The following is a 19258-nucleotide window of genomic DNA, read 5'->3' as shown; positions in this document are numbered from 1 at the left end:
ATATCAGTTCAAATGCAGTAATATATTTTAAAATAAACAGCCACACAGGGACAGACCATCATCAGGGTGTGCCCATGTTTGCATTTCTACATTTGTGCATAATGTGCCAAGTAGGTGCCTTCCTGTTTTTGCTTAGATTAGACATGTACCTTCGAATATTAACACATTCACCACCACTTTCTTGCTGGGTTTAGAAATCAGGTCTGTGTCACACATGCTTAAGCAGGCACACAAAATATGCTTCAACTTCTTTGACTTCTATGCCTGAGAAAAGCATTTTCATTCAAAGAGATCCCCCTTTCTTCTCAGGACAGAACTTAATTTATTCTTTTTTTTAGTGAACTGTCCCTTCTCAGTTCAGATCTAACTTTTTTTTCTTTCCCAGAAGAAAGCAGCAGCTAACTCGCTGACCTCAAAAAGCAGCTTTAAACCGGATTCTTGCATTGCCCAGAAATGAATGAGAAATGTGTTTTGACTCAAAAACTCATCGTCATAATTAGAGATTCAAACAATAGCCTTTCATTGAATGCTACGACAAAAAGAGGAGTGCTCTGCCTTTGTCTGATCTTAGTGATCTCCAAAATCAAAAAGCTTGGGTCTTTCTTGTTATATTTACCCTGCAAGTCTAAAAAAAAAAGTAATTCTAACTTTTTAAAGTTGTACAAAAGAAAATAGATTAGTTCAGTAACAAATTAACTCTTTACTGGGCAAGGAAGCATATTAAGTAACATGAACATGAAAAGAGTCCTCCACAGCCAATCAGCAAACATCAGGTTTTGTGACAGTTGGTGACATTACTGATTCTAACCAATCAGTAATGGTCTGGAGCATGTCAAATTTCAGTGTTATTCCTGAATCTGGGAAGTTGGGTTTTTCACCCCTTCCTACTCCAACACTTGTGGCCATAACATCAAAACTAACTGGGGTAGGTTGATTAAACCCATACAGCACATAGTTCAAAAGTGTTGTGAAAGCAACATGTTCTGATCCCAAAACATAACATACCGACGCTATGTGACAAATCGTTGGTATGTTACGCATTCAGAAAAATGAGAACCGTTTGGAATGAATCTAGACATGTACATTTATTTTACTTTCTCATCATGAATCGCTTTGGAAAACACTATCTAATACGATTAAGGTTGTGGTCAAAGGATTAAGGTTAGGGTTAGGGCTGGAATACACGGCTGGAATGTATGTTACCGCTGGGAGCGTCATTCTATTGAATTCCATCCACAATCCAGCGCATGTCATAGGGATACAGAAGGTTACCTTTCGCGTTACTATGAGACGCCTCGGGACGTCACAAATCGCCGGTATGATACACGTTGGGAATGAGAACAGTCTGTGTGAAAGGTGGCGATTGTGTTGACTTCTAGACATTTGATCATACGCCCTACTCACCTGAAGCGCTAGGGATAATAAATTCATTTTTAGGCATGCACCATGATCTATGTTTAAAGAACCCTATCGTAAATGTAGAGCAGTGGTAAATAGGGTATTGGATGTTCCAACACAAAGGTGTGCGATTGTTTAGGGTGTGGTGCCTTAAACGATCGAGGAACCATGGATGGTCACTTCATTGACCTTTATGTCCACCATAAAAATGAAAACATTTGAAAAAAGTCACACAAGTTAAAAAAATGTCCTGTAATATTCTCCAATAACACTTGTTATTAATAAAAAAATTAACATCCATTTTAACAAGTGCCCCCTAAAGGGTTAAGTTATAGATTAATCAGTCATTACTCTGAGGCTACAAAATATTTATTGACTTGTTAGTAAGTTAATGATGTTTAAATGGAAAGAGAAGGTTAATGGAACACTTTACAACAGACGAGGTGTTTCAGTCAGAGTTTATCCAAAGTTGTGAGCCATATGTAAACAAATTCAGCTAAAAAAAAAGGACACGAAAGGTGACTGAATGCAAGCCAGAAGGCTCAAAAGCAGCTCTGCTTAAATCCTCTCATCCTTGCTCAAACAGCCCTCTGTTTGCAAGTAAATAATCTCATCTTCACTTATTCAGTGGCACATTAAATCATTTATGAGGATGTAACGGTCACATTTAATGACAGCTTAGTGCCACAGCTAGACACAATCTCATGTTTATAAAATACAAGTGGAGAAATTAATATGCTCTATAAAACAACTATTAGGACGTCAGGACACACCATCGCACTGTTGTGTTTTCATTATAACCCACATATAAAGATTCAATTACTCCAGTCTGCTCGGAAAAGGCGTGAATCTAAGCCAATTTAAGTTGGGAGGTGAGATTGAAGCCAAATCAAATATTACCGTGATGTACGTCTGGATCCCCGTTAATCCAGCAACAACAGAAATTTGCGATGCCTTCAGGGTATAGCAGGGATAATGCCGAGAGTCACAGCTCCACGATTTACATAGTTGATCTAACAATCAGCGTTTCCCAGCCTTTCCTCATACGGTGTGGGACTGTTTGCGGATTGAGTGGTGCTCTGGGTAAACCTCTTTACCATGCAGATCAAACAAAAGCAGACAGACTGGAGGGCTTGTGGCTACACAGCTCTCAGCACATTTAGTGGATTTAGTCTGTTGTGGCGGCGAACCAATGACAACTTCACCGAGCGCTGAGCAAATCCTTCAATCCACAGATTGACGCTCCCAAGCCTCTCAATCAAATAAGGCCATTAGCGCCATCGCAAGTAATCTGGGCCTCCAGCACCCACAGACTGAGCCTTTTGCTCCACCAAAAAAACCCCGCGCGGTGGAAGCGCCCCGATGACCGACTTTTTCCAGACGGGCTGGAAACCCCTGAAAATGAGCGAAGCGATGGCTCCAGACTCAGATGCCATGATTCACAGGGAAAGCCCAGCATGCAGCGAAAGGCAGCAAAATCCTTCCAACAGCAAGCTAAGTTTACCAAAAAAGTTTGATTTTAGCAAAAGCTTGAAACTATCCTGAAAGGCTGTGTCAAAACTTCCTGTAAGAACATATTCCACCACTGTCGGCACATGGCTATCTTATTTTGTTTGTTATTGCCACCGTGTAATCATACTGACTGTATCACAATAAGCTCAAAACAGGAGTGCCAGAGCTCTATTGTCAAACTCCTATGAAAGAAGCAAATTGCTTATAAGTTTAAAAAGAAAATCTATTTTAACACCAGCCCCAATAGCATAATGAAAGTCCCGAGCCTGGTTCATAGCTGCTCTTTCATCGAACAATCCTTGTTCTCTTTACAGCCAGTCATCATCATGTCATACCCAGAGCTCATAACAAATCTCAGTCTGCAGCCCACGGCCTTCATAAACACCCTCCTAAAACAGAACAATGAATTTAACGCTTCAACGCGCTGCCACCCATTCTGCTTTTAACATCCTGTGCTAATAGACATTATGAGACAGCCACGTTGGCCCCGGCTCACCTGAGCTGGGGAAAAATATGGTCCTACCTTCACAGTAAGTAGAATCCCCGTGGATGGAGGCATAGCCACTCTTGCATTCACACTCTGCTTTAGTATTCCTGTTTTTACACTCTGAGTTTTCCCCACAAATGAGTCCCTCTGCGCAGAAGTCATAACCTGAAAGAAAGGAGCAAAGGAAACCTTAAAATCTGCTCACTCAAGGCTATAAAAAGTTGTGTACAGACACACAAACACACACACATGCACGCCCGTAACACAGAGATAAAAGCAGATAAATGCACAAAGGAGCAACCTTGTTCCCGTCACCTACAACACTGTGGATAACAGGGTGCCTGATGTGTACGGTGAGTTTACAACTTTGAATAAATCTGGCGTATTAATGAAAGTTCTCATGCAAAAGTGCACGTGCTAATGAGACAAAACATGCAAATGCAGACAAACACACACACACACACAAACACACTCTGCTGATGTTGGAAGATCTCCGAGTCATCAATTCACTCGGCTGACTGCATAACAGTGCTCTTACGGTATTTGAGGACATCCTTTTAATGAAATTTCAATTTCTGAAAAACCACAACTACCACAACAGGTGGAGCACTGCATCAGTTATGCAGAATGGACAACTTTCAAAATTCAAAACACAAATACACACACACACACACACACACACACACACACACACACACAAAACTGCAGTATAACAAGCTTCGCAATGTAATTAAAATACTGTAGAGTGTATTCTGTGTGTGCAGCTAAGATGCTATCTCAAGGCAACATGGAATAATTACAGTCTTTACAAAAGAGTAGTAATCCTTTGCATAGAATTCAGCACTGCGGGAGTTCCAACTTCCAATTGCTGACTTCCCTAATGACCAGCTGTCCTATAGGAAATTGTGCCCAGTAGTTTAACTCTTCTCCCCCTATCGCTGCTCCACCCAAGCAGCCACTGCCAGGGCTGAAAAATGAAGCCAAACGATGAAGTGCCAGTTCCTCAAATGGCCACTTGAGACTATCTACAAAAGCCAGTTAATCCCCACTGGGTACACGTCAAAGTGCCCAACTTGCTAGGAGGAATAAACATGTTTAAGCCTAGTACAAAAGAAGAAAAAGGTTCTGGTCACGGTAACAGGTGAATTTCTATGTAAGTCACCCATTTAAATATTGAAGTCCTGCATGATTAAGGGGCCTCTTGGTTACAAGTAGATGCTGGCACAGGTGGCTGGAGCCGCTAGCTGCCTGCTAGACATTACCTCAGCTAACTGGAGTAGCGGAGCTGGACCTCTTGACTGTGCTTTTGTGGTGCTGGTGCTGTTTGGAGTGTTTTGATGTGACTATCTGACAAATAACAGGGCTTGCTGTGAGGCTAATTGCACTGATGATATTGATGTTCTTTATTAATTTTTTCCCCTTTAGTAATAATAAACAAGTACCTAGTTGTAACTAGTAGCTAGTTAGATGATAATTTCGAACTCTGGTCTCCTCCCTTTGTGTGATCATTTCTGGCTACATAAATAGAGAGCAGCTACATCTATCATTCATCTGTGCTCTGTGATCTGAACCAAGCCAGAGTTAGACTCATGCACATGCACAAAAATGTGACCCGACAGAGAGACAGATGGACTGAGAATTACTCTGACAGATGAGGAAGATGACAGAGAGACAGACAGACAAAGAGACAGACAGACAGACATAGATGATTGTCTCCTGCTCAGTAGGTACGAGTTGATATAGCCCATCATGTCCTGTAATGAGTGACAGACTGGCTGCACATAAAAGCCCTGCGAGGCAGGGAGCCCGGGGACCTATTACTGAAGAAAGACTTGTGCCTGCATTATTCTTCCTCTCAGTTCTTACATCATCTGCAGCGGGTCCTCACAGGATCATGTGTACATGTTACAGAGAGACCAACTGTGATAGCGTGTTTATGTAAAAGTGAAATTGTTGCTGGATTTTGATTTGCACTGCACTGCGCGCTTGCACGAGCCCCTCACACTGTGCAATTCTTTGTTTTCTTTTCCTGGTGAAATTCTGCCTGGTATGAAGACTATGTGACAATTGTGTAATTACCAATTTAACAAAGCCAGCGTGACTCCGAGGACTTTAACAGCGAGGTACAATTACATCTCAGAGTGGTGGTAAAGGACCAAGTCACGACGCGGTAAAAAGAGGCCTCGAGATGATTTGGAAACAATGATAATGAATAATGACCGGCTTGGCTTTTTAGCAACTGTGTGTGTGTGTGTGTGTGTGTGTGTGTCGGAGAGGTAAGAAAAGAGAAGAGGCACTGAGACTTTAATCTTTAATTGCTACTCCTTACTGTATTAAATCTACTTTTCTGTTCTTCCTTCCTCAGCTATATTTCCCTTAATACTGCATACCTTTCTTTTCTCTCCTTACTCTTTTCGCTTACTTTCCAACAAAAGGAGTTCAAGTCCTTTCCTTCCTTTACTCTTAAGTTCCTCTCCTGCTTTCTCTTTACTCTCTCTCCTCATTCTTTACCCAACACTCTCAGTATTATCAGTATATCAATTTGTAGTCGTCATCTCTTTTCCTTTCATTTCTTTTAAGTCCTCTTTTGCTGGCATGTGCGTTTTACCTTATTTACCTCTCATCTGCCCCCTTCCTTCTCTTCAACACAGCAAGTCTAAGACTTCATTTTACCTTCCCTTACCTCTCTGCTTTTTGCTGTCTTATGCTATACTCATTCATCTTTTTGCCTCCCTCTCTTTCTTATTCCCAAACATGTATTTTCCTTTCCATTTCATCCCCGTCCTGTGTGAATACAGTGAGTCTAAGAAATGCTAACTTACCTAAACAAGAGCGCAATTTCCTTCACTCAGAACCTGCCCTGGGATTCTTTCATTATGTCTCTATAGATGGCAGCCTCCTGTAGTTTGTTTATTCAATGTATTTACTGAATTACCACTGGCTATTTACCCCGTAGCACTTCCCTGCCAAAGCAGTGGGGTTCAGGCAAATAGGCATAGCAGGTGCTCTATGGCAGAAAGACCAATCTGCTCGAAAGGTACACGGGCCAAAAAGCATTCACAGTGGATGGCAAGGGAGAGAGACTAAATTATTGCAGAGGCACAGCCTGAATCAGCACCGGGAAGACGGCTGTGTTTACTCCTCACAGCGACATAGTACCGGTGTGTGTACATGCAAAAAAAAAAAGAAGAAGAAGAAGAAAAAAAAGTAATTTGTGCAACTGAGAAAAGTGCAGTGGGAAGTGGAAAGAAACATGTACCTCTGCAAACATTGCAGCATCTGCCATCTGGTAAGATCTGTTCACTGAGGGTGCAGTTTAGATCTGGACAGGTCTCTGTGACTTTCACCATCAGGCCATTCTGGAAGGACAGGACACAGGCAAGACATCATGATTTCAGAGATGGGGTCAGATGTGTGAAGGGCTACGCATTAAGAGAGAATCAGTTTTCCACCGGTTATACAATCTGATCTCTTATCATATTTAAAACTGCAACCTCCACAGGCTTCTTCAACCTTTAGGCCAACTTTTTTCTTATCAGTCCCATTTCCTGACTTTAAACACTTAAACCAGCTGTTTTTGAGAGGCCATACTGGGTATTGAGTAAAATCCACCAATAAGAAGCATAATCTGATGACTCATTTGGTGTCATTTTATGTGAATCTTTCCAAAATCTTAGAAAGGATATGAGTCTTTTGGAATCTAATGTTTTTTTTCTGATGTTAAAAACATCTGAAAAATGTTTTAAGATATCCGGACCAAGCCGCACTTCAGTGACGACACACGCAAAAGCTGCATGCACTACTCCCATTCAAAAGAACAGCATGTATACAGATAACAGTTCGGATGCAGATACCCAGCACCAAAGAAAGGAAACAAAGGCAGATACAACTTTGTGCCATCCTCCCCTGGGTCTTTAAAACAAACAGCAGCAGCCTGCCAGCATTCTGGTGGCCCTACAAACTCTCTCTAGGTTCAACAATCGACTTGAATCCCTGAGATGTCTTTGTCCTTCACATCTTTCCTCAATGTCGTCCCTATCTAGGAACCATTTTAACTGCTTTCTCATGTCATCTGTAAATAGTCCAGTTTCTTGGTGAACCTCTCATCCTCTGTCTCACCATCTGATCGTGCTATTTTTCTAAAAATGTATTCTGTATTTCAATTAATTTACTAAAGCTGCACTATTTCTGCACTACTGACTCAAACAGTAGACACATAAAAAATCTGAATGAGGAAAAGCCTAAATGAGCCAAATAGATCATTTGTCTCTGGAGGAGCCAAAGGAACCATTCAAATAAAATGAATATTAGACTTCAAAACTTGAAAATTAATAATAATGTTGCCCTGTGTGTGACCAGGGTGGAAATAAATATATATATATGGTAATATTTTAGCCAGCTTTATAAAACGATTACATATCTAACTGTTACAGCGTTGCCATCTGTCAAATAAATAAATATATTCATCACAAATTAATAAAACTATGAATTTGGGTTAAGCTTAGTCTGTTCGCCCAATCTGCAAAATCTCAGAAAATACCAATAAATGCCGAAAACTTAAAAACCACGTACTTTATTTTTGAAAAGCACTTTTTACTCTATTATTTTTAACAAGCAACTGTATTTTAATGGTTGTCAAATCAATTCTTTGAATACTGGCATTGTTTGGTGCCATAAACAGCTATGATGAGCTCATCAACACCAAGCCTGTGCACAGTGCAGTATAATTTATCATTCATCAGTCAGTATAAGTCTTCACAGTATTTCACAGCCTCAAATATTTTTGTTTATCATGCTACAAGCTTTGCACACATATTTTTGGCATTTTCTCAAATTCTTCTTTGCAGAACTTCTCAGCCTCCATCAGGTTGGATGGAGAGTAATTTTAAGCCATTTTCAGATCTCTCCAAAGATGTTCAATCGTATTGAAGTCTGGGTTCTGGCTCGATCACTCAAGGACATTCACAGAGTGGTCCTGAAGAACCTCCTTTGTTATGTTGGCTGTGTGTTTGGGGTTGTTGTTTTGTTGGAAGATGAACCTCGAATGTAGTCCAAGGTCTAGAGTGCTCTGGAGCATCAATGATGAATATCAAGGATATCTCTTTACATTGCTGCATTCATCTTACCCTCAACCCTGACAAGTCTCCCAGTTCCTGCATCCCAAAAAACATCTACACAGCATAATGCTGCCACCAACATGCTTCACTGTATGGGTTTGGCCACTCTACCATACAGGCCAAGTTGGTGGAGTGCTGCAGAAATAGTTGTCCTTCTGGAAGGTTCTCTTTTCAAAGAGCAAAGCTGGGGCTCTGCCAAAGTGACCATCAGGTTCTTGGTCGCCTCCCTGAGTAAGGCCCTTCTACCCTAATCAATCAGATTAGCTGGACTGCAAGCTCTAGGAAGAGTCCTGGTGGTTCCAAACTTCTTCCGTTTAGAGATGATAGAGGCCGCTCTGCTCATTGGGACTTTCAATGCTGCAGAAATTTTTCTGTACCGTGCCCCAGATCTGTACCTCGATACAATCCTGCTTTAGAGGTCTACAGTTAAATCCTTAGACATCATGGCTGTCACGCACTGTCAACTTTGGGACCATATGTAAACAGGTGTGTGCCTTCCAAATCATGTCCAGTCAACTGAATTCACCACAGCTGGACTCCAGTCACGTGCAGAAATATCTGACAGATGATCAGTGGAAACAGGATGCACTTGAGCTCAATTTTGTGTGTACATGTTTTATTATCGTCATTATTTTATTCAGTTGTTTCACTTTGTCATTGTGGGGTATTATGTGTAGAATTTTGAGGTGAAAAAAGAATTTTTAAAAATGTATTTAGCTGTAGAGGCTGGAGGAGTGACAGGTTGTGTAGGGCAAGTAACTCGGATCCTGAATGCTGATGTTTTGGATTTAAATTATGTAAAAAAACAAAAAAAGTTGAGGTAAATTAAAATGATCAGTACTGAATTAAGCCAGAAATAATATAAAGATATAAAAAAAGTTCCTCATATTGAACGTATGATTTTCAAGTTAAAGGCTTCCTTATAGGAATGGCACTGCTGGATGCTGGATCAGTGAATACTAAAGAAATGGAAATTCTCTGTTTTTGTCGGTGACAATTTTATTTAGAGTCCCTGAGAGTTAATCACCCCTAGAGGTGACCCAGCTTTCAGTTGAAAGCAGTGGCTGGCTCAGAGGTCGTTAATCAAAGTAAAAAGTGATGACATGCTTTTGGCAAGTGATCAAACACACAGGATTTGTAGTCAGTGGACTTAAACATGTGAACACACTAACAGAGTTTTAAATGAACACTAATGGTTTGAAGCTGCCGAGCAGAATGACTAATGTCACGCATCATAATACTTCATAATTTGGCCTAGAGTGGTCCTCTCTTTCCTTCTTTTCTCTTTCTTTTTGTGTTTATGCCTCATGTTGTATGACACACATACAGATATGTCATTGCTTTTCCACATTCTCTCCCTCCCAGGGTGAGAGGCCAGAGCAAAAATCTGAAGAAGGAGGGTTACAGATCAGATCAATGCTTCTAAATCTGACATGTCACCACAAAAGACAAAAAAAACCAGGCACATATTGACTTACACGCACTGAAACTATCAGGCTGTCTTTGTGCCAAGAGGGCTCAAAAATCAACACATTTTTAACCCCTTTTTAAATATAATATGCCCAAATTGGACTTTTAGCAGATCTTACGTCCAGGAGTAAATGTGGTTGTAATTGCTTGATACAAAGCTTCCAAACATTTGTTGTTTAATGATGTTTCAGGGTCTCTAAGGGCTAATAAAGAGTCCAGGAATCCAAATGTCTGGGTCTTTGTAAGCAATTAAATGCATAAAACGCTAATTTTCTCCTTAAAATAGTGCCTTTAAAGATAAATGGCTTCTCAGTGGAGAAAGCCCACCTCTGTTCTATGCTGAACTGGAATAATGAGTTCAATTATAATCTACGCAATGATGAAGCTCTGATTCAAATCAGGCCTTTGTGTTGCCGTGTTCATAAGTTATTCTAATTACCTGGCTATCTCGCCATTAGAGCGATGGGGAAAAAAAGGCAGATTGAACAGATTGCAGGAGGGTGGGAAAACTAATAAGGCCTGCTGGTTAATTGAATAACGCACCAAGCAGTCCACCGCACACATGAGCACTGCACGTTCAAGTTCCAAAGAAGCGCTGTCTGGTGGTTGCATGATAAAGACTAAACGCTGGGGAGAGGATGGAAAAATAAAAGAAGAGTTACCTTGCATTCCCGGCAGCTCCTGGACAAAAACCGCTGTCCCTCAGAAAATGTCTGTTCCATGTAGGTACATTTTGCTGCAGGCAAAAAAATAAAATAAATAACAAGACAGGACAATTTCTATATCACTTTGTTTGGGTAAGCACAAAAACTATGAAATACCAGAAATTGAATAAATTCTTCTGCTAACACTGAGAATTGGAGGTTGCCTACAAAAAAAAAAAAAAGTTTCCAGGCTGAAGTTTTGCATAGTTAATTCCGTCTGAAACAAAGTTGTTCTTGGCGAGTGTGCACAAGCGGAAAGGAACTGTAACAGCGCATTAAGAATACAACAGAGGAAGGCTCTTCTGCATATTCCTCTGGTGATAAAGCAGAAATAGAAAGTGAAGCATATGATATGAAGTCCTGCTTTTTCTCCTCTCCGGGGTGCAGGACTGGGAGCACTCCAGAGCGCCGCTCCGTCATTCGTTTGTGCCAGAGCTCTGATGTTCACAGGGGAGGAAGACGAGGAAGGAGTGAAAGGAGGGAGAGGCAGAGGAGGCTGAAATTATTCAAAGGCTGTCTGTACTTTGGGGATTCAGTGTTTTTGGAGTATAGTAAGAGAGACACAGTTGTCTCTGAGCAGTTACCAGACCCCTGTGTGCTTTATACAGTGATTCCATTTCAGCTTCCATAAAAATCAGATGACTGTGATCTTTGCTCTCACCCCATAGCTTACTCTGATTTCACTGTGTCAGAAGAACATTGCCCAGAAACAACAGCCCAGTCCAACACATTAAAAAACAAAAGTTGCACCTATCTATCTGGTTAGATCTGGGGTAGGGAACTCCAGGCCTCGAGAGCCGGTGTCCTGCAGGTTTTAGATGTGTCCTTGATCCAACACAGCTGATTTAAATGGCTAAATTACCTGCTCAACATGTCTTGAAGTTCTCCAGAGGCCTGGTAATGAACTAATCATTTGATTTAGGTGTGTTGACCCAGGGTGAGATCTAAAACCTGCAGAACACCGGCTCTCGAAGCCTGGAGTTCCCTACCCTGGGTTAGATGTACAAAGTTTATGCTTTGCTTTAGCTGATTTTGCTAATTTCGAGGTTTGTGTTGTTGGTTGGACCAAGTAAACACTATGAATGCATCATATTTTCAAACAGACCTGCAGTAATCCTTGCTGCTTTCAATCATGGCTACAAAATTGTTTATTAGAGGCAAGCACCAAAGATTTTGGTAAAAAAAAAAGCATGAAAAAGCAACTTAACCAAGTCCACTGCTAACTCTTTTCAGCTACAAGTGCATCAGCATCACAGCCTGATACTAAAGCGACCAGTAGGCAACAACGATTTTTAACCTCCTAGGACCTGGCGTCCACATATGTGGACATCACATTTTGGGCTATTTAGACCAAAATACTCAATTTTGCTCTACAACTGCCTGATATCCACTTACGAGGACATTATACTGCTACTGTTCTATCGAAATTTTAAACGAATATCCTCGTATGTGGCTCTCATTTGTCTTAGAAACAAAAATTAGGTAAAAAAAAATATCTGGTAATTCTTTGTTTTTACATTCATTGGGCCCCAATATGCCCAAATATCAAAGAGAAATTAAAAATCCATGCCGTGGAAGAGTTCGGGTCTTAGGAGGTTAAGGCATTAGTTTCTCTAACCTAAAAGCTATATTTTGTCTCTCTGTCTCTCTCTAGCAAAGAACAGGAAGCAATGTGACATTGTTACACTGCTGTGAAAAGGTTTGGCAACACCAGAAATCTTCTCTTGCTTTGGCACTTCAAAAGTAATGGTGTAGATGGTGTCACAAACATAAGCAAGCTAAGAAGAGCTTATTCCAAAAACTGACAAATGAACATACCAAATCAGGCACTTCTCAGCCACTTATAGCCTAAAAGAGGTGGCAGATACAGGGCACCACACCAAGTTTTTCCTAATTTTGAACCCAATTAACACACAGTCTTCGACTTCATAGATTTGTAGGTGTTTTCTAATATCGAATATTACTGAAAATAATGAGTGCTGCATTCTATATGTCAAAAGAAGGATGTAGCTTCCTGGTTGGAAAAATGAAACTAATTCAGAACTGCTTTAAACTAGTGCTCTATCCACCAGAGGGCGATAGCTGTGGTTAGAAAAAGACTTCCAGTCCTATAGAAGTCTATGTAAAAATGGCTCTTTTTTTTTTTTTTACCTCTGTAAACACTTTGTTCCTGAGTCGTAGTCACTCATTTTGGGTCACAATGACTACAAAATGAACAGAAAAATGAACTTCTGTTCACGGGCTTGGTTCTTACTCGGGATACTTACGTCTGCATGTCTTGCAGCAATTTCCATCCACATGTACAGGCAACAAGTCTTCTGAGCAGTTTGCCAGAGGACAGAAAATCCTGCGACACTCGACCACACCGTTCTGTAACAGCAGGTGAGATTCTTTTGTTTTAAATGAATAAAAACAAACATTACGAGGAAAAATCCAAAGCTTGGTGTGAACATAAGGGTCTTGCCTATGGCACTGCTGTAAAATTCACTTTGAATGTACGTCTCCTCCCTTTTGTGTCCCAGTATAGGATACATTTGCTTAAGCATTTATGTCATTTTAAATCTTTAGCTTGGGAGTTGGGGACTTTTTCTTTTTTTTACCACTAAATCTGTAACACATATAGTGTGATATATGTTTTTATCCACTAAGGTTTGCAGTAGTTGAAAGTTGTTGATTACACCTTATTTGCACCTATAGAGGACTTTTTAAATCTTAGCTAAGGTTTAAAGAGCTCTTCGCGACGTGTTCATACACACAGCAAAAGCAGCAAAGTTTTCATTCCAAGTGTCATATAAACCAGCTAAACTATTCATAACCCTATATTTAGAACTACTCTTAAACTGACAGCTGTGCTATTTAAGAATAGTGAACAAACGATGATGCCATGTAATCTGAAAACAGATTATTCACACAGTAGAGACTGAATGAGCGTAGCCTGATGACAGTCGAGGTCCTGAAGGACTGTCTTAATTTTTGAAACTGATACCTCTCTATCTGCCATCGCCTCTTCATTTCAAGAGTCATCTGAAATGATTCCCTGGGACACCCTGGTTATCAGTTAATGGCATGTCCATGGGAGGAAACCAGACTGACTAAACTTCACCCTGTGCTTGATGTGCAATGATGCAGCAAGTCTAATTCTCCCAGGCCAGCGATGGCCTGATTCACTGCATTTTAAAATCTGGCTCCTATGTATGAGTGCAGGCAGTCAGGCTGATTAGGGGGCACTTATTAGGAGGCGGGCAGGAGGCAGAGAGAGATGATGCTCGGGCTGGGTGAATAGGAGGTCTGATGGGAAGGCAAGTTAAGAGAGCTAAGTGGCAGGTGTAGTGGTTGGAAAGACTGCATTAAAGAAGGAAAAAGGACCCTAAGATGGTGCTGCACTATTATGTGTCACCAGTGTGAGATTAAAGTGCTTGATAAGGAGGTTTTTAGGGTGTGATAATTGAAAGTAGATAACCAAAAGCCAAGGTCTCACTCTTTGAGGATGAGGTTGGCACTCACCTTGCATGCGCAGTTCCTGCAGTTCTCAGGTTCTACCCACAGCTCCTTATCCCGGTAGACCAGACCGTTGGCACTGCAGGTCCTCTCGCAATGACATCCTTCCAGCTGGGTCAGCCTCGACTCAGCATAGTTCAGCTGTACACGCCAGAGTCACAAAACGAAATCAGAAGTCTAAGTGCGCATGCTGGTTTTACCCCTCATCCCCTCCCCATAATCCCACTGGCATGCCCTGGATGGTTTTCACCGAGAGGTGCTCCGCCGGGAGCCACTCATTAGTAGGGCACATAGAATAATAAGTCGTCATCATTCAGCTCATGCTTGAGACCTTAGGCTATAATCTACTGAGAAATGACAGGGCTAACAGCTTCGATCCCACCTCACCCTTCTTATATTCCTACACACTGATCAGCCCCTTCTTCCTCAGCTTATTTCATGCTCGACACTCCTCACAGCTGTCTCTCAACACAAGTGAAGCATCTTTGACTGACAACTGTGTGGTGACGAGTGTGCCAGAGACAAGCACACGGGTTGGATTAAACCGAAATCAGAATTTTTTTCTCTTTGAGATATTTTATTCCACTCAGTTAGCCTAGATTTTCGATTTTTTGGCTTGGGATTACCCGTACATTAACCCACTATTCTTAAGTCATTATTTGAAAATTTGCTGGGTTTATATGTATATTACATGTGCCTAAAAAATACAAAATATATATACACACACACACAAACAAAATCTGAGTTCTGTTTCATAGATGGGAAGTTGGAGAAATCTGAAAACTGCAACTGATCTGAGCACTCAGAAATTGTAAGGTCCACTTAGACGGTTTCCAACCCTGCCTTTCCACCACTTCGCTCCTCTGAGATCTGCCCAGGTCTCAGTGTCAAAAAGACAGGAGTAGCTGGGAAATGATAGAGGCTTTTCAGGAAAAAAGAAAAAATGCTGGATGTCACAGAGGCTTTTTACTTCATTTAGAGAATTCTCGGCTGGCTGCTGGAATGCTGTGCGAGTTATGAATAGTAGAGATGTGTCCTGTCAAAGCCCAAAAACAAAATGTTTGAAAAGCAATTTCAAAGGCTCGGAGGCTGCCTTGAGGCACCACAGAGGAATACCTTTCCTGTACAGTGTGAGCATCAAATGGTGCCGTGACGCTGCATAAAGAAGTCAGAGGTTAACGGGCATAGATCTCCTATGGTGGATACAACAGCCTGAGAGGTGTGAAATGAGGAAAAGTCCCAGCTAAACACAAAGTCGAAACACAGGAAGCCTCGCATTATGATATTTACCTCATTCATCACTTGTTGGCGTTCCTGCTTGTCCGAACGATATGTCAAGCACGTAAAAGTTCAATCTTATCATATTCTAGGGACCAGTGAGTCTTGGACCAATGAGCATTTAATTAAATTTTGTTTGTAATCAAGATCTGAATTGTCTGTCGTTAAGCGCTTATCATATTTTATTTGGAACAATGAAACAAACACACATTTGGATTTGGTTTGAAACTCAATGCATCAGTGCATCTGTAATTCAAGTGATGGTAATGCTTTAGTACTTGGGATTACAGTAATGACAGGAAAAAAAATCCTTTGCAGAGGTTAATATAGAGGATTTTCTCCACATCAAGCTGGTATTTAATTTGCAAAAGGGCTCATCTGTACATTTTAGTGAATAAGGAGAAATTAATAAATTGTTTTTTGGGTTTCCTTAGATCATTATTCATATTAATAGTAAAGCCATTTTATTCTGCCAGTTAACCTAACCCCATGGATGTCTTTGGACTGTGGGAGGAAGCCGGAGTAAACAGAGAGAACACTGAGAGAACATGTATAAATTATAGAAATTAATATTAAAAAATACTGATGCTTTGGATTTAACCTTCTAAAACTGCAGGATCAGACCACTGGGTTACGCTTACTAATAACAATATTAGTAGTGATATTTATAGCAATAGTTATTATTTAATGGTACTTATACACTAATTAAATTAACTTACAATGTAATTATTTCTTCTTTCCTGTAAAATAAATGAAGTTACGCATAACTTAAAGTTACTTAGATAGTACTTACTACAAAGTACCTACTTACAGAATAATTTTTGTCTCCTTTTCTTTAAAATACCTGATGTTATGCAATACTTAAATTTAGTCATGCACTATGTAAAATCACTTACATATACTTCAGTTTACTTACAGTATAATTATTTCTATTCCCAGTAAAACCCTGACTCATTACCCCTTATTCTAGTATGTTTACCTTTAAGTATTTGTAGATATATAAATAAACATATTCAAATAGATTTGTATTATGAAAGTATAACTACATTGTAATTTCAGTAAAAAAAATACTGAAATTTATTTTAATTACAGGGCAATTGCTCCCTTAGTCATGGCCCATATTATAAAATGTTACCTATTAATATTATTATCATCATTTGTTTTTTTTAGTTGCCTCTGTGAAGCTTTGAAGCTGGCCCTGTGGTAATGCCCAAGCAACCTCAAGCAGTCAACTTTTCACTAAGTCTATGTGAGCAAATGTTTTAAAGGGAATATTTATCTTAGCTTGAATGGTTCATTCACGATGCTTTATGATAAATAAAATAAAGAACGTATATATGCAGCTTCACAAAATAAGGAATCTGTTTGAAAACTCAACCCAAAATTCAGAGACGTCTAATATCTGCCGGCTTCAAGAACTGAAATGACATACATGGGGGAATACCAAACGGTAGTTCTGACGTATCCGAGAAAACATCATGTTTTTTTTTTTCTTCTTTTTAAGTAACTGGAGTGAATCAACATTTTAAATATCGGGAAACAAAACTGGATCATTACTGATACTGTATGCTGTGATATCACAAAACAGAGGTCCTGAGCTTTGTCTAGGATACTTTTTGGCACAAAGACATCCTCGGGCTCCATCTCAGCTGTAATGCATGCAAATGCGTCCATGCTAATCCGCACAACTGGGGGGGGCCTCGTTGTCATCTCACCCCACCTTGACACTCCACATCACATGCTCAGGACCAAGCAATTATTCACCTCATGCTGAATTCCTCTATTTTCTACATCACAGAGGCAGACACCCATTTAGCAGTGGAGATGACTGCATTCTCCCTGCTGCGACTTGTACGTGCAGTGAGGTCATGTGGCAATAGGTTAGGCTGCGCTCATGTGAAGTAGGAGGTACCGACGCAGCAGTGGGGTAATGTTCTTCATCTCATCCTTATTTATGCCGAAAATGACTCTACAGCTCAACCACCCACCGAGATGTCTTTGTTTCATCCACTCTCACCTTATATCACTCACTCATGCAGTGCGCACGCACACACAAGCACACATTCATATGCATTCGTTTATGCAGATGTTCAGTCTTAGAAATGGGTCATGCATTGGCTCTAAGGTTGAATGCATGCTGCCTGGTAACCTCTGATTGTACCAATGCAGTCATCATTTCATGTCACCTTTATGAACCTTGGTTCGCATGTCCGTTATGTGTGTAAAAAACCTAATATCAAACATGGTATCATGATGTAGAAAGCCTTTATACTGCTTAAACAGTTAGCTACTACTGAAAACAGTAAAGGTGTGGCATAGTCTGAGGCCCTTGTCCAGGGTGTAAAACACCAAGAAAAAGAACAGTACATTGGAAAGCAATAAATAAAGATCATTATCAAAATCATAATCTCATAGCTTCCAATGACTGCTACTGGTCAAAAAACACTGCCAATGCTGCTGCCCTTAGCCTCCAGGCAGATTCACCTGTGGTAGTATTTGATAATACTAGGTGATTTTCAGAAAAGTTGACCTCTGACGATTTTGAGACTGAAACTCGTATGGTATGAATTTGAAAATCCTAGGTGACATCTTTCTCGATTTATCGTGTTCATAAGATTTTCAAAAAACGTGACCAACATTTGAACTTGTCAGAGATTTTAGGAGATGCACTAATTGCATCAATTTGAAAATCCTACAGCACCTTGTTCCCAAGATATTGTATTCATAAACTTGGTGGCATGGTGATGTGGTGCTAAGCAATGTCGTATAACAAGAAAGATCTGGGTTAGGTATTTGATGACTTTGCTGGTTTCTCTGTTAAAGGTGCACATTTTATAGACAGCTCACTTTCATTTTTTGACCAAATTTACATTTTGTTTAGATGCTGAACATTTGCTAAGTGGGATTAAGTTTGTCCCTATGAGGTTTACCATCAACGCTTTTACTCTATAAACAGGTAATCTGCATGACCAAGGAGCTTCAACAAAGTGTGTGCATTCACATTTATTTCTATTGTTGTGGAGTAATTGTATTCAAAGTGAAAACTGTAAAAACAGAACGACCATTTGGGACAAAGTAACTGTCTGTTTTCTGTTTCCTTTCCCGTGCACGTTATTATCTTTTGTATTTTTCTTTTTAAAAACTGCTTTGATTCATGCTCGCAATAATAACAGACGGAATAATCATATTTTCTAAAGACAGATTATGGCTTCTTTTTTGTTTCCCTAACAATAACTTGTGTCTTTACTGGGCACCGTGTTGTTGAAATTAAACAAAAATGAGACGCTGACTTCAGAAGAGACAGAACAATGTGCTTCAGTGAAAGCAGCAACAAAATCAAAGGGGCTGGATTTCTCCAGCTGCACTGAAGAAGGAAGTTATTTATTCATTTTCATTTATTTTTTTATTTACATGTCAGATTGCAACTTGAAAAAGGTATTAGTTGGTACCTTTATTTAAGTCTTTAAGACATGGTTGCCAGCATTTTGCAAATTGGCTGTTTCTTTCATCTGAAAAACCTCTCTTTACAGGTGGTACAGCATACTGTACATTCTCCTAGGGTTCTAATTCTCTTGTGACTCAGTTATAGCAGTTTTCTGTGTGGGAGGTTGCTCTTTGCTCGTACCTTCAAGGTCATCTTAGCCAGTAGTTCCTGAAGGTCCATGATGCCTTGCACCAGACTCAGGAAATCACTGCAGGTGGGACAGGCTCAAGGGATGAACAGCAAGCACCAAAACAAAGAAGAGACAAAGAAAAGCAAAGCAACAGGAAAGCATTTAGATAGGAGATCAACA

At 40.2% G+C, this 19258-nt stretch overlaps 1 protein-coding gene across 1 annotated transcript in view; it reads right to left on the bottom strand.

The window, feature by feature from the left end:
* LOC116336536 (protein kinase C-binding protein NELL1) overlaps window positions 1-19258 on the bottom strand; it is a 285884-nt gene that overhangs the window by 164265 nt on the left and 102361 nt on the right. Inside the window, exons 8-13 of the mRNA XM_039603744.1 lie at window positions 19090-19172; window positions 14193-14327; window positions 12956-13058; window positions 10647-10720; window positions 6657-6756; window positions 3434-3562 (exon numbers count right to left, since the gene is read on the bottom strand). Of these exons, the coding sequence (XP_039459678.1) occupies window positions 3434-3562; window positions 6657-6756; window positions 10647-10720; window positions 12956-13058; window positions 14193-14327; window positions 19090-19172 (624 nt within the window). The remainder of the gene's footprint in view (window positions 1-3433; window positions 3563-6656; window positions 6757-10646; window positions 10721-12955; window positions 13059-14192; window positions 14328-19089; window positions 19173-19258) is intronic.

This window comes from Oreochromis aureus, linkage group 1, assembly GCF_013358895.1.
Source record: "Oreochromis aureus strain Israel breed Guangdong linkage group 1, ZZ_aureus, whole genome shotgun sequence".
In the NCBI taxonomy this organism is placed as follows: Eukaryota; Metazoa; Chordata; class Actinopteri; order Cichliformes; family Cichlidae; genus Oreochromis; species Oreochromis aureus.
Note: the sequence above shows the minus strand (reverse complement) of the source record. Positions and strands in the feature narration are given on the sequence as shown.